This window comes from Larus michahellis, chromosome 1 (genome assembly GCF_964199755.1).
Source record: "Larus michahellis chromosome 1, bLarMic1.1, whole genome shotgun sequence".
NCBI classification, from domain to species: domain Eukaryota; kingdom Metazoa; phylum Chordata; class Aves; order Charadriiformes; family Laridae; genus Larus; species Larus michahellis.
The window spans coordinates 190,649,619-190,665,118 of record NC_133896.1 but is presented as its reverse complement, the minus strand read 5'-3'; the positions used below and the strand labels follow the sequence as shown (position 1 = coordinate 190,665,118).

Genomic DNA, 15,500 nt, shown 5'->3' with positions numbered 1-15,500 from the left:
AATTGTCTTTCTTGCTTTGGGGAAAGGTACAACTTTATGTCTAGCTGTAAAGCGCAGTTTCACATCTTCAAGGCTTTCATTGCCTTGCTTGCAGTAAAGTTTAAACACCAGGGAAGTGGAGGAAAATATGAAACAAGGTAACCATTTAACACAAGTCTTGGAAACCTTTAGGTTTTAATGGCTTTGCCATTTATTATTTATACTGCATGGTGGGTACACACTTTGCCAAGTAATACATAACCAGGCGGCTTCTCAGACTACGGCTTCAAAATCGAAAGAGATGAAAGAACATCAATAAGCCTGTGTTTCAATTTAGCAGTAACGTTCAGGTTTGAGATTATTTTAGTTCTTCCTTTATGTTCCAGACTGAAAATAGTTTGTTATTGGATGTCTTAAAACATCAGTCTGGTAGTAGGTTCTTCTGAGGATAAGGTCAAGTGAAAGGAGGCTTTATGGCATGGTTTGGAAATGAAGGCAAGAAATGGAGTGCTTCGTAGAGGCTCTTTTGATATCAGTTTGTTATGATTCTCAGCAGCTTAGGTGAGGCCATTTTCCCTTTTTGACATTAACCTGTAGATCATCGGTCTTCTGGGGAGGAAGGAGTGTATTTGCACAACTTCATTTTTGCTTTTGCAATAGCGGATTTATGCTGTTTGCCAAACAAGAACCAAGTGTCACTTCCAGGCAATGTGTAATCCGGATGTCCTAATGCCATCTGAAGCTCGGTCTGTCTCAAGGAGTCTTTAATTTTCCTTCTGAATTTTTATTACCTTCCATTTCTTTCTTGTTGGCAGTTCCATTGTCTGTCTTGTTCCAACCCGTGGAACTCTCTTCCCCTCCTCGGCATCCTGCCTCCACATCTGAACATGTGCTGACTTTCATCTTGTTCTCTCTGAGGAACAGCGATTCCTTCACTGATCTTCGATCACGCCAAGTTCAAGAGCCTTTCTCCCAGCTGCTGCTGACCTTCAAAATCTCATTTGTGCTGATGATAAGTAAGCTGTTTGCATTCGTTCTTCCTCAAACTCCCCTCCCTCCTGCCATGCCTCCCCCCTGCCCAGCTTTTCTCTTTGCTTCTTGCTGTACATCTCTGTGCTCAAAGCCATCACCTGATTTTCCCTTTGCACCTCCCTCAGCTGCTTAACGTCTATTCCCTTCAAAGAAGCTCTTTCAACTTGTTCGTATTGCCTGTCATCTCCACGTATTCTTTGCTGTTATGCCGTCCTCTTCATTTTTTTCTCTGCATCTGTCTTGTCATACTGAATTTGCAAAAGTTTTTGGAGCAGAGCAGTGCACCATATGCTTACAAGGCCTTGTGGATTATCAGTAATTGGACCGGGTTGTTGGATGCCCTCTTGATGGCATGCACAAAGTATTTTCAATTTGCACCGAGGAAGGTGAAGTGTTGGAAGTGTTTGGCCCCTAGAAGCAAATGACTCTGCTCTTGGCTGATAAAACAGAAGGAAAATATTGGGCCTGACCTCCCCCACCATTATCCAGAAGCATTTTACATTTCTGTGTGCCTATTACTTTTAATGATCTATGCAAAATAAGCAGTTTATACACTGAAAAGTAACTTTTGGAAGGTGGATTTGCTCCTTTTTGCTGTGCGTTGCCAAAGTGTTGGACTTTTCCCTCTTGATTTCCCTGTGTGTTGTTTTTATGACTTGAACAATTTTAAAACTGTCAGCAATTTTTAATTGGGAATAACTCTGAAGCCTTCAACCTTAAAATACTGGTTTTGATTAGTTGAGTGTAAATTTGAGCGCTTTCACACACTTCACGGAGGTCTTCTGCCTGCAGGTGAACCCATAAGACCCGCAGCGAAGACTTTCAACTCTTTCCCTGCCTTTATTGCGGTCCCTTGCCAAAACTGTGACTAGAGTTAACCCTGAAACCATGTAGAGGTGATGGCTATAAAGGGGGTTTCTTGCTGGTATGGATCTTAAGTGGCAGATGTACTGCAATGGGCACCAGTGTCAAACCCTCAGAGAGATGATCCATCGTAACTTCAGGTTATGGTGCACTTGACCTGCCAAAAGAACTTTGCAGGTGGCAGCATAGGGCTGGCTGACAGAGAGTGCCCATCCGAATCTCACCGCTGCATAAACCGAGAGGGGGATTTTAGTCAGCAAAACCAGGTGATGGTAGATGGTGGAGCTGACAGGCTGAGATCAGGATACACTAAGGGGATGAAAATGCAGAAGAAAGTAAGTTGTGTGTTGGAGCGGGCGGTGACGATACCTCCATTGCCCGAGTACAACTACTGCTCGGGTGATCGAGGACCAGTTCCGCTGCTCAGTGCAGAGATTCATCTGATTTCTCAGCTAAGTGTAGCCACCTTTACAACAGAGTGGGTAATATTGACCTAAAAAGGATGTCAGAAGGGTTCATTACAGCAAAGTGCTTCATCCTATTATGTACTATTAGTATAAATGCCTGCACATGTAAACTTGTGTACTACTAATAGGATTCTCTGTATTTAACAGACCAGTTAGTTACTGACCAGAGGCCACAAGTTCTCATGCAATCGAGAAAAGTCCATTTTATGTTGGTGCTAATTTTTTCTCAAGGTTATAAAACTCTTTGCGAAAGTAATGCTATAGGCAACAACCTGTGGTGTTTCTTATCTGTTAAACTCTAGAACACTCTTAATGCTATTAAAAGTTGTGTCGCAAATTATGTTGCTTGATCAATTGACTGGACTGGAAAGGATGATCTTGCAGTGGAATATAGATTTTCTCGCTTATAGTGTAAGATTTTCATGTGTTCGGGTGCATTTTAGGTAATCCACATGTTGCAAAAACACAAGGCATGCAACAGAAAAAGATTGGTAGTGAGGAATCAGAGGCAGGAAAGATGCCAGGATGAAGGAGGAAGACTATGGATCTAATTTTACCCTAGTATACATAACCCACATTGCTAGTGGATCACAGAGATTTTTACAGATAATCCTTGAAAGTGTGTTGCTTAGAACCACTTTTAATATTATATTAGTATTTCAGTAGCAACGACCAACTCCCTTGTGCTGAAAACTGCAGCTGGGTTCTTGTGCGAGTGCATTATGGATTATCCTGCATTTCTCTACTTATGAAGGTTGGGGTGAAGGAACAGATTTTTCTCCGGAAGCTGTCCTCACCCTAACATCACAGTCACGAGGCAGATAAAGGGTGCACGATACGACAGGGAGACGGCAGACAGGAAGCCAACCACACGAAACTGCCTTTGGCCTATTTCAAAGCCGCGTCCATAGTGGTTCTCGCTGATACAAGCAATCAATGCATGAGTTCAGGAGAGCATTAAATCTGAAGCCCAGCTAGGCTGTACACAACTCTGTGTCTTTGTGTAGAGGGCTATAGCAAATCTGTAATTTTTAAAATTATCCCCATATATCTTTATATGAAGTTTGGAATCCAAGCCTCTGGGATGCAATGTTGGTTTTATTCTGGGAATGAGGCATTTCTGATTTTTTTTCTGCCCTGTGAACACTGCAGTGGCAGCAACCACTTTCCAGGATCAACTCAGGTTTCCATTCTATTCTATTTAAATAGTTGCTCGGTTAATTAATACTTAAAGAGACATAGGACACTAGAGTCATTCTCACAAATATAGAATAATAGAGAGATAGTCTGTCTCCTGAACACTTTCCTCATGAATAGATGCAAGGGACAGTACGTGCATGAAAAACCAGAGGGGTATAATGTGCATCCTTTGGCCGTATATTAAATGATGTGACAAACAGAAGTAAACTTTCCTTTTCTCATTATTAAGAAAGGTGCCTAGAAGGGGGAAGTCTAATCCTGCCTCCTGCTTTATATCTCTGATGAGAGGAAAGGCAGGAAAACTCCTTCCAGCTGCCCATTCCTGAAGTGCCACCCAACCTCAGGCACTGACTTAGGTACCTTGGGGGGCAAGTCCGTAAACTCTCCCCATAGCCAGGAAGAGAAGTAGCCCTCTGGGAGCCCAACCTGGTGCTCTGAACACCTTCTGAAGGAGCTTCTTTCCATCCATCCACCCCATAAGGGTGACCAGCCTCCTCGTTAGGTGCCCAAAGGGACGTGGTACAAATATCTCTGGGGGCTCTGGAGCCCCGGGAGCAGACAGAGCTGCCACTTGTCTGCCAGTGCTGCTGCTGAAGCACATGGTGAATTGTGTTTCCGAACGGGGAATAACAACAGCCAGCACCATTTTCTTTGCTTTCTCCATGAGAAACAGAAGTTAGCAGAGGTAGGATTTAATTCCAATTAAGATAGGGTAAATGAAACTGTTGGGATTTTGAGCAGGGCCTGTCAAAACAACAGGAGGGACATGGATCTGTATCTCATGTACGCAGGATTTTACCGCTTCACTTGATTTCAGGATGTAGAGAAGGTTTTCAGCAGTGGAGAACTGCTCCGAGACTTTGAGTCGTTCTGTCAATCCCAAGGGAAAACCCCTCTTTTCCATCATGATTACAAACCCACAAAGGCGCCAAATAAAAACAAGTGCTTTCTTCTTGCAGACCTGCCACTCGGAGAAATAAGAAATGGCGTCGACAGTGCACTTCTCGGAGGAGGAGATGGCAGAGCTGCGAGAGGCTTTTGGCAAAGTTGGTGAGTACAGCAGAAGTGTCAAGTGCTTTTCTCATGTACTGGCCAGCCGTGAGGAGAGGGAGCCTACTCCAGTGCTGATCTGCTGTGTCACAAAAACCACAGAAAGTCCTTTTCCTGCCACTGCAGGCCTCCTAGATGAAACCACATCAGCACGCTGCAGAGCAATGGCCTCTGACTGGGGAGAGATGGCAGGGCAATGAGCAGGAGGGTTTATGAAATAACCTCAAAAGCTGTACAGAAAACCATGTTGGAAATGCTCTCAAGTGTTTTCCTAGGAGTATTGTTTATTCCTGGCAAGTTATTTGGGAGGCAAAAAGTTTTATTTTAATGTAAATTGAGTACTCCCTCTGGGGAAGAAGAGTCTGGAGAGGTCAAATGTGCAAATGGCTACAGAATTTGTAATCCCTTTACTACGACCTTTTAATTTTTTAAAGTGTGTGTTTCCTTTCCAAGCCTTTAAAAGTCTCACCTGATTTGCCTCCTTTAAAGTCATGCAGACCCATCACTGTCTACTCAAATTCTAAGAAAAGGTCCTTATGCTTCTCAGCAGCTCACTTAACTTTTATTAGCAGATCTGTCAGCCTCGCTGGGTTACGTGTTAATCAGTTCTCCTCACTGCTTCGGGTGATGGGCTGTTTGATTTCTGAGCAGACAGTAGTCCAGGCTGGTGATCTTGAACATCTGGGCTCTGTGTGTGCCCAGTGCACCCGATGCACTGACAAAGCGAATGCTGGAAGTTAGTTCTCATTCCCTTCCCAGACATTTCCCTCTCCAAGTCCAGATCCTTCTGTTGTATGACTTCAAAAATGGGCAGGAGGCTCTTTGCAGGCTGCGTTTACCCTGCGCTGCTGATGCTGAGAGCCGAGCGCCTTTTTGCTGCTTGCCACAAGTGATGCACATCGCAACTCACCACGCAGGAAATTGCCATGCGCTTCTTCGAAATCACCTCGGCCTCTGGGCTGGGGAAAAAAGAGCCTGCAGAACAAGAAACACACAGATATACAAACCCCAAATATAAAGATATAACCATATATAACTATATACATAACTATATATAACCGTAGAGTTTTAACAGAAACTCTTCACGCAATAGATTCACTTTCCTTTTTTAGTTGTGGAGATTTTCACAAACTGGTACAAAAGAAAGGACTACTTAACCTGTATTGGTGATCTTCTCATAAAATCTTGCCCTGGATCTTGTTACAGGCCCAGGAGGACCATCTGTGTTAGCACCATCACAGAGAAACACCCAAGTTGTTATTTTAAGCATGACCATATGCAGTTCCAAGCCTCTAAACTCATGAGTTCTGATGATATTAGATGCAGAAAACAGGCCAAAATCACAAGTTATATCTAGGAATGCGTAAGGTGTAACTCTATATTGCATCAACTCCATTTTCTTTAGCTGTTTTGTAGACGGGATACTCCCTCTATAAATCACTTGCATGTTTGTCTATCTGTAAACCTTGGAAAGTCAATTATATCCATCTAAACCTACCTTTGTTAAGATATTACTGTATGTCTAAAACATACAAATTCATCACTGTGAGGTTTTGTTTGTTAAATGGTGATTGTAATTTTTTTTTTGGGTGTGAATGACACTGCAGTGGTTGAAAGTATTGGATTTCAGGATAAAAAATCTTTATATATAATGTACGCTTCCCTAGGTAAAATAAAAACAGCAGCCTTTGCGTGCATAAGATTTCATTAGGCTGGTGTAGAATCTGAATGTTTGCTTTAATCTTTGCAGATATCAGCGGGAACGGCTTCATCCACGCCAACGATTTAACTAATGTGTTGAAGGCAGCCAATCTCCCTCTCCCAGGATATAAAGCCAGAGAACTCATTCAGAATTTGACAACCACGGGGGATGGGAGGATCAGTTTTGATGAATTTATTTCAGTAAGTAAGATGTTTTTTGTTTAGGAAGATTCCAGGCGGGATACTCAAGGTGGTCCCCAGGGCACAGCAGAGGCAAAACCACAGGGTCTCATGGGCACTTAGTTAATCCAAGGAGTTCCCTTGCTGGGCAAGATGAGAGCAGGAGGTAACCGAACTAGACATCCCGCAATTAACTGGGACAAATTACACAAATGCAGGTGCGTATTGAATAGACTTAATATCTTTCAGTTTGGTTGATGCAGCGGGATGAAGTTTTTCTGTTATAAACTGTGAATATATTATGTTCTGGCTAGATGGTTATGAAATTTTTCAGCAGATCGAAACCGAAAACTTCATGGGGCATTTTTTCCATTAAAAAAGCTTCTTCTTTTTCTGAACTGGGATGAAAACAAATGCTAAAATAGTGGATTTTCCCTTGGGATGGAGAACCGGTTTTACTTCTCCTTTCTTCAAACGAAAACTGTTAAAGGCCCTCCTCCTGCACATTTTAGCTCCATGGTTTCATACCGTCTACATTTCTTTTACTTAGCTGATCTTTGTTCACTGCTTTGAAAACACAAAAGCTGTGTGTGATCCTGTTCTACCACAGCAGATACACAGATTTTACACAGAAACCCACTGAATAATGCTCAAGCTGTGCTTCCCTACGTACGAAGCAGAGAGGATGTGTCTCCTGGTCCGAGAGCTCACTGTTTTAGCTTGGTTTAATCCTCTGAAATTTTGAAATTGTCTCTTGTGCTTGAAAGATTTTCCAAAACCTGAAGAGTGATGACGTTGCTAAGTCGTTCCGAAAACAAATCAACAAAAAGGAGGGGATTTGTGCTATCGGTGGGACGTCAGAGCAGTCCAGTGCTGGCACACAACACTCTTACTCAGGTAGGTGCAGCTGTCCTATACTGATAGCAACTAGGAACAAGCCCTTGGAGATCATCTGCACGTTATCTTGGTGCAAACCCAGGTGCTCTGGCCTCGATGCGCTTTGGTGTCTGTTCAGGCCAGGCTGGTGCGAGGCAAAGAGTTGGTAAGGTGACAAAACACTGCAGCAGGGTCTTTGTCAAAAGTAGCGTGAGCTGGTTCACTGGGGTGGACAGAGTTGTGGCTATGGGAGGAAGCTCCAGCCAGCTTAGCTTCCCTTGCCATAAATGCATTGCAGCTCTGCTGGAGAAGAGCCTCCTGGCATGGCTGCAGCAGCACAAAGAATGGCCTGTTGTTGTCCCTGCTCACCAGCATGGGTTCCCCGCTGTTGTTAACCCATTTCCTTGTATGTTTTAACAGTTCTCTGGTAGCCTTTCTGTAAACTCACCTGTAACCAAATGGTTCCTGACCTTTTTCTAAAGAGGGCATGACCCCATCAGAGTCCTTCTCCCAGCCTGTTTCTTCAAGCTGAAGGTTTGGGGCAGCCATGGTTGCTTCTGCTGCCTCCTGGGCATAGCCCACTCTGAAGCAGCTCCATGGGGAGGAGGTCCCACCCTTGGCTGCCTTCTGCAGAGGCAAGGCTGCGGAACTCTCTCTGGAGAAGGGAGAGCAGAGGATGCTTCCAAGATCTCCACCCACCTGAGCACAGAGGACACCTTCTCTGAGTTACTGGGGGTGGTGTGAGCTGCTGCTGGTACAGGATAGTTACGTTACAGCCCTGTTGGACTACAGGGAACATTTGCGCATTACCCTCTGAATGCTTCTTGTCAGAGTCCAATACACCCTGGCCAGGCTCTTGTAGATATTCCAGACGTGGAGGGTGTAATGTACAATACAGAATTCACTTATTTGAACTTATTGGAAGCTATGTGAGATTTAGATTTCGCACAGTGATACAACAACGCATTCAAATTATGGTGCAAGTATAGAGCATAGTAACTGGAACATACAGTTGAATCACATGAACTTCATTACCAGTCTCTATAATATGCCTGCCCTCAGGACGCCGGGCAACCCCATTCAGTGGGAAGGACTATGGAAGGCGTATTAAGCAGCTCAAGCCCACTGCTGTCTTCAGCTCACTTGCCTGCCTCCTCAGAGCCTTCATCCCTTGTAGCCTTCATTGATCAGTCACACTGATGGGAGAGTCTTCTCCCCCAGGAGTTCTACCTTTGTAAGTAAAATGATGGTGGAGGTATTGCAGAACAAACTGATGGATTTGATGTTGCGTCCACAGAGGAAGAAAAGTATGCCTTTGTCAACTGGATTAATAAAGCCCTTGAGAAGGACCCCGACTGTAAACACGTGGTCCCAATGAATCCAGAAACAGATGACCTCTTCCAGGCAGTCGGTGACGGCATAGTGCTTTGGTAAATAATACCTATCTTTCTCACAAATGGGAACTGTGAGTTTGCAGTAAATGGAAGCTGCTGACTTTATATTAAGCTCATGAATCTTTGCAGATTCAGGGCCTTAATAATACTATGGGTTTTTTGCTCCTTTTATCTTTAAAAATATAAAGCTTCTTTCATGTTAAATGAGAGGTTTTCTTTGCCTCTGAGCCCTTACAATAAGATGAAGTCAGTGAAATTTGAGGAGTGAGTTAGTTTTATTTTTGTCCAAGGACTTTTGGGGGTTCACACAAAGCAGCACAAGATAGTGATTACTTTCACAGGAATTTCTGCACAATAAACCTCCCACACAACTTCACCTTGTGGCATTCTTGACCTCAGACCTATAGTACAAACTGCATGTGACCCAAAAGAATTGCTCAAGTATTGCATGTGTGTCTGCGTGGGTACATGTGAAAACAGAGGCTGACTATCTATATGTGTTCAGTAACTCTCCAGCTCTTTCACTTGTCCTACAAAAGCTATATCTGTATTTTGTGTGCACATAGCTAGTAGAGTATTTCTTGTTGTTTTTTCTTTTATTTTCAGTAAGATGATCAACTTTTCAGTGCCAGATACCATTGATGAGAGAACAATCAACAAAAAGAAACTCACACCCTTCACAATACAGGTACTAAAATGTAACAGGATTCTTTGCTTTTCCCCTTTGGATGCTTTGATATAATCACTTAGAGCAAAGGCCGAGGATACCATGGTCCTGCCCAACACAATCAGGCAAAGTTGTGGCAAAATGAGATGCTCAGGTCTACGTCATAAAAACATGAAGACTTATATTTATGTTTCTTTCCAAACATATGAGCAATCTGACTAAACAGTGTTTTTATTTGCACTTAACACAATCATAGAATCATAGAATTGTTTAGGTTGGAAGGGACCTTTAAGATCATCGAGTCCAACCATCAACATAGCACTGTCGAGTCCACCACTAAACCATGTCTACCCATCTTTTAAATACCTCCAGGGATGGTGATTCTGCTGCTTCCCTGGGCAGCCTGTTCCAATGTTTGATAAGCCTTTCAGTGAAGAAATTTTTCCTGATATCCAATCTAAACCTCCCCTGGTGCAACTTGAGGCCATTTCCTCTTGTCCTATCGCTTGTTACTTGGGAGAAGAGACTGACCTCCACCTCTCTACAACCTCCTTTCAGGTAGTTGTAGAGAGCGATAAGGTCTCCCCTCAGCCTCCTTTTCTCCAGGCTGAACAACCCCAGTTCCCTCAGCCGCTCCTCATAATGTATAATGCTTATCAGTTCAAAGCTTTAGATACTTTTGTGGTTGACGCCACATGAATGCAAGAGCAACTAGATAATACGGTGTCCAATTCCATTTGGAGTAGCTCTCAGAAGGCTGAACTTCCTCTCCAAAGTCACGCAGGCATGGCCATGGACTTGAATTCACAACTGCTGTGTTGCAGTCTGATGTCCTCACCAAAGTATTCGCTGTGATCCAGGAAATACCGTGGTATGCAATGTGCCTGAGATGGGACCGTGGCCTTTGCCTGCCTGTTACAATCTCTACTTTTACACCTCAAATACTGAATCCCTTCTTTATTTCTATTATGTGCACACATATGTGATTTAAAAATTGGACAAAAAAGGCAAATTTTCACCTATTTAAGGTTTATTGTGTTTCTCACATAGCAGTATGTAGAGAGATATTTTTCTATGAACAGCATCTATGCATCTGGGTACAGAATATAAGTAGATATATGGAATAGATATGAACCTAACCCAGTTTAGCCTCCAGCTACTCTGATTTGATGGAACATTAGCCAGGCTCAAGTAAGCTCAGAAGCCATTAAATTGGATTTTTATGCTGTATACCACAATTTTTCAGTTCTAATCGTTTTGGTCAGCAGCATAGCTTAGTGATGCAGCTCAGATCAATCCCTGTCACACATAGACATGATTTGATCAATATAGCTTCCACTTTAACTTAACCCTTTTACAGCTGTCTGGTGGAGAAAAGGTAATTAATTTGAAATGCTCCAGTTTTTCTAGCTTATGAGAATTTACACTATGTCTCTCTCTGCATTTTGTATGTAATCAAATCTCTCTGTCATGCCAGCAGTGATGAAATTAATGTGAAAAATTGCGAATCTGTGTGATAAATTGTATTTTCCAGGCTTCTTTGCCTGCTTTACTTGTCCTCTGTTTACCAAGCCACCTTTCTGAACAGGGCAGACCTGTAGGTCAGATTTTCTTATACCCTTTGTTTTAAATGGGAATGAAGTGGTGAAGGAACATAACGTCCCTGAAACATCACTTTCTTTCTGCCCCTCACTGTGAATCACAGAATCCCTCTGCTTCCACCGAACGCTCCCAAACCGGGACTCCATACTCCAAAGTTCAAAAAGAAAATAACAAGTTCTGACCTTGACTGAACTACAAAGTTAAAAACTCAGCAGGTTTATTCATGCTGATTCCTATGACCCTGTGCTTTTTGTATACATTGTCAGCTAGCAACTTATTTGTATCTTAGGTGGTAGGGCTTTTGCATAGTGCTCAGGGAGAGCTGAGCCTGGAATATCTGCTCATTGACTGGATTCTATCTTCCTCGTTCCTCCATGTGTGCAAGACTGAGTGGAGGAGAGCTTGCCCCACGCTGAGGCTATGTCTGCACTTGAACATGTGCTTGTGCGTTAGCTATAGAGACATCCTGGCTTTGATAACCAGGATTGAGCCAGAACGTCACTGTGAATGCAGACGTATGCTCTGAGCTCCGATGCCTTTTGACATGGTGTCTTTCACCTTTGCCAAAGAGGTTCTTTCCATCTTCATGCTGGGACCCAGAATTTGCCTGTAATCCCGGGAGATTCTGCGTTCCTCTGTGATCAGACATGTATGTAAATGCTTTCCCAGTGAAGCTGCTCACAGATTTCCCTAGCTTTGGCTGTGCCCCCTTCCTGTATCCTCAGCTCTCAGTTACTGCGTGATTCGGAAGTTCTCTTCTTTCCCTAGGAAAATCTGAACCTGGCCCTGAACTCTGCTTCAGCCATTGGGTGCCATGTTGTTAACATTGGAGCTGAAGACTTAAAAGAAGGGAAACCTTACCTGGTTTTGGGTCTTTTATGGCAAGTCATCAAAATTGGACTCTTTGCCGACATAGAGATCAGCAGGAACGAAGGTATGTCTGGCACTTCATTTCAGTGCTCTGCTGTTATCACTGAACAGTCTTCAGGCTAAAGCTGTTTAAAAAAAAGTATTTAATTTTTTCTGCAAATATTTGTTGCCTTTCTTCTTAGCTGCTCTAATTTCCTTTGCTCTTCACAAGTTCCAGCACTCCAAAGTCCAAGGCTGTGTGTAGGCTTGTATGTGCAGAGCCAATTTCATGCTCCCTGGCCCTGGAACGATGGTCTGCACCCAGCTATTTTGTCACTAAATCTGGGATAAGGAAATGCTACACTGTATTCAGGAAGCTTTACTCTTTTCTTGCTCTTGATTGCCAAATATCTCCTCTTTCTTTGTGAAATCAGAATTATAGAATCCCAGAATAATTTAGGCTGGAAGGAACCTCTGGAGGTCCACTCTGGAGGTCCTTTGGTTCAGCCATCCAACTACATGCTTACAGCTGTACCAGTCTCAAGATTAGATGAGGTTGCGAAGGGCCTTGTCCAGTGCTCTCCGGGCAGCCTGTTCCAGAGCCCAACCACTCCTGCTGTGGTCTTTTTTTTTCTTATATCTAGTTGGAATTTCCCTTCCTGCACCTTGTGACTGTAACTTAGAATCATCGAATAGAATCATAGAATCATTTAGGTTGGAAAAGACCCTTGGGATCATCGAGTCCAACCATCAACTCCACTCTACAAAGTTCTCCCTTACACCATATCCCCTAACACCACATCTAAACAAGTCTTAAACACATTCAGGGATGGTGACTCCACCACCTCCCTGGGCAGCCTATTCCAGTGTCTGACCACTCTTTCTGTGAAGAATTTTTTCCTAATGTCCAGCCTAAACCTACCCTGCTGCAGCTTGAACCCATTCCCTCTTGTTCTATCGCTAATTACCTGTGAGAAGAGACCAGCACCAACCTCTACAATGTCCTTTCAAGTAGTTGTAGAGAGTGATGAGGTCTCCCCTCAGCCTCCTCTTCCTCCAACTAAACAGTCCCAGCTCCTTCAATCGCTCCTCATAGGATTTATTCTCCAGGCCCCTCACCAGCTTCGTTGCCCTCCTCTGCACTCGCTCCAGCACCTTGAGATCTCTCTCATATTGAGGTGCCCAGAACTGGACACAATACTCAAGGTGTGGCCTCACCAGTGCTGAGTACAGGGGGACAATCACCTCCCTACTTCTGCTGGTCACAACTTCTCATCCTTTTGCTGTGAAAAGGATTTTTGCAAGAGAAAATACAGCTCTGGCCCCTCTGTAATTGTTGAAGACAATACTTGTTCCCCTCTCAGACCTCTTTCCAGGCTAGAAAAAACCAGTTTTCTCACCCTCTTCTCATATATCACATACTTCAACCCAACCATCTTGGTCTCCCTCCATTAAACTGGCTGCAGTTTGTTCAATGTCGCTCTTGTACTGGAGAGCCCCAAACTGGATACAGCACTCCAGATATGTCTCACCAATGCCAAAATTCTCCATGAAATAGCTTCAGCGTGAGGCTGTGGGTGCGTACATGCAGTCCACGTGGCACCTCATCTTGCTGCTTTGTTCCGTGCACCTATGGATAGTCCACTCATCCAACTTCTTGCCTCCAGTTACCATGTGGGTATTACTTTCATTGCTTCACGCCTTGCACATTTCTGTCTTTCATTGCCAGAGCCACCAGTTTCCAGAGTCCCCAGTTCCCATTCCTTTGCTAGCAGCCTTACCTTGCTTAATAGCTATTTTTCCATTACTGGTATTTTCTCCTTCACTTCCCATCTCAGACTTCAGTTTGTCAGGATAGGCCAGTCAAGATCATTTTGATTTCTTTTCAGGTTCTCTCTTTCCCTGAGAGCCCTTCTCTGCAGCTGTTTCAGCTGAAATTCCCCTTTCTTGAATATGGGACGCTGTTTACAATGAGCTCTCATGAGCACATGGTATCAAGGCAGGAATACATCCCAACCCCTATGGGAAATGCCTGAGATGCACTAATATCATGTTTGGTTTTCCCCTGGTCATATCATATGGTGGCTCAGAGTAGCTCAGAAGACATCTAATACACTTGAGTTGTTCTCATCCTCTGTTTGTATAAGCTTTTAGCTAATAGCAGTTATTCATATTAATTACCTAGTGAATATCTTTGAACATAGCACTATTAAATTACATTCCATTTTTATTACTGTCGTCTGGTTCTTTCTGTCTGATTTCCTGATCATCCTCTGTATTGACTGTGCCACCTAGTGAATATCATCGTCATCAAATTCTTAGCACGTTGCTAGTATTTGTGCCAAGATAATTGATGCCAAAAAAATGAAATCATTAATCCAAAAATCAGTCCATGATCAGCTCCACAAGAATCTTTCTTCCAGCCTACTTCTCTCAGTGCTAACATTGTTCTCTTCATAAAATCTGCTGTCTACTTTCAAATGCTTCTGTTATCTCCTTCTGGTTCTGTTTAACCTCATAGCACCCTATATCAAGTTGTCCATGGAACTCCAGATATAGTAAGTCTCCCCTGTTTCCTTTACGTAGCAAATCCATATTTCTTTCAAGGAATGACAAAAGATATTGGAAGGAGATCGGGGTAGTGTGATACACTCTCCCTTTTTATCTCATTGACAGTGTTATTTCCATGTTATTAATCGTTCTTGTCAAAACTTGTTCTAAAGCCTTTCATGCTCCAGAGATCAGCTGAACATCCTGCAGTTGCAAGGGTCGATCATTCCCTCCTGCCTCTTCCTCCTTTTATGAACATAACTATTATGTTAATTTTTCTATATAAATAGGATATCTTCTCCATTTGACAGATGAGTTAACCCTGCTGGCCCATGAGCTCATGAAGTCATGTGCAAGTTCTTCAGAATACCTGTGTGGATCCAGTTTCAGTGCGAAGGTCACTGAGATTTCTTTCATCTAAGCTGCAGAAAGACCGTGTCTATTTTTCTGATTCCCATCTTGCCCCTTTGTTCATTGTCATCATCTTTTTGTTAAGATCTGAGGCAAGGAAATCGGGTAGTTCTTAGACCACACTGAAATTGTCTTGCATTTCTATATGATCCACTACTAGGTCCACAACTAAAAGCCGTGTCCTCATTTTATTGATGAGACCCTTTTTCTGTTTATGTCCTCTGTCATGCTAAACCAGCTTGAATTTTGGCAACACTTCGGTCACTCACTTTTAGAAATTAGGGTAGCAAAATGTGTAAGAGAGAAAATAGTTACACATTCTCCTCTACAAGTATTCACAACATCATTATTTTTTTCTTTTTTTCCCTGCTTAGCCTTGATCGCTCTTCTGAGAGAAGGAGAGAGCCTGGAGGATCTGATGAAGTTGTCTCCAGAGGAACTGCTGCTGAGGTGGGCAAACTATCACCTGGAGAACGCGGGATGCAACAAAGTCAACAACTTCAGCTCAGACATCAAGGTATGAGAAACACTGATCAACAACAGCCAAACAGCAGCTCCACACCCGAATCCCTATCCTCCAAACAGGGATTGTGCACTGAGACAACCCAAGCAGCTGAGACTGCTCTGCTGAACACGTGGGGCTGGGTACAAAAAAATCATTTTAGTGGGGTTTACCTT

General features: G+C 43.2%; 1 protein-coding gene across 10 annotated transcripts in view; it reads left to right on the top strand.

Annotated features, from left to right (window-relative positions):
* Window positions 1-15,500, top strand: part of LCP1 (lymphocyte cytosolic protein 1) — a 50,839-nt gene that overhangs the window by 25,528 nt on the left and 9,811 nt on the right. For 6 of the 10 annotated variants that reach the window (XM_074565403.1, XM_074565375.1, XM_074565411.1 and 3 more), the window contains 7 exons: window positions 4,502-4,592; window positions 6,343-6,494; window positions 7,241-7,370; window positions 8,647-8,779; window positions 9,350-9,431; window positions 11,781-11,946; window positions 15,197-15,339. In XM_074565403.1, the coding sequence (XP_074421504.1) occupies window positions 4,526-4,592; window positions 6,343-6,494; window positions 7,241-7,370; window positions 8,647-8,779; window positions 9,350-9,431; window positions 11,781-11,946; window positions 15,197-15,339 (873 nt within the window). In that variant the 5' untranslated portion in view covers window positions 4,502-4,525. Of the gene's footprint in view, window positions 1-794; window positions 996-4,501; window positions 4,593-6,342; window positions 6,495-7,240; window positions 7,371-8,646; window positions 8,780-9,349; window positions 9,432-11,780; window positions 11,947-15,196; window positions 15,340-15,500 lie in introns of all 10 variants that reach the window. The other 4 variants (XM_074565386.1, XM_074565439.1, XM_074565447.1 and 1 more) reach the window with 1 other exon arrangement.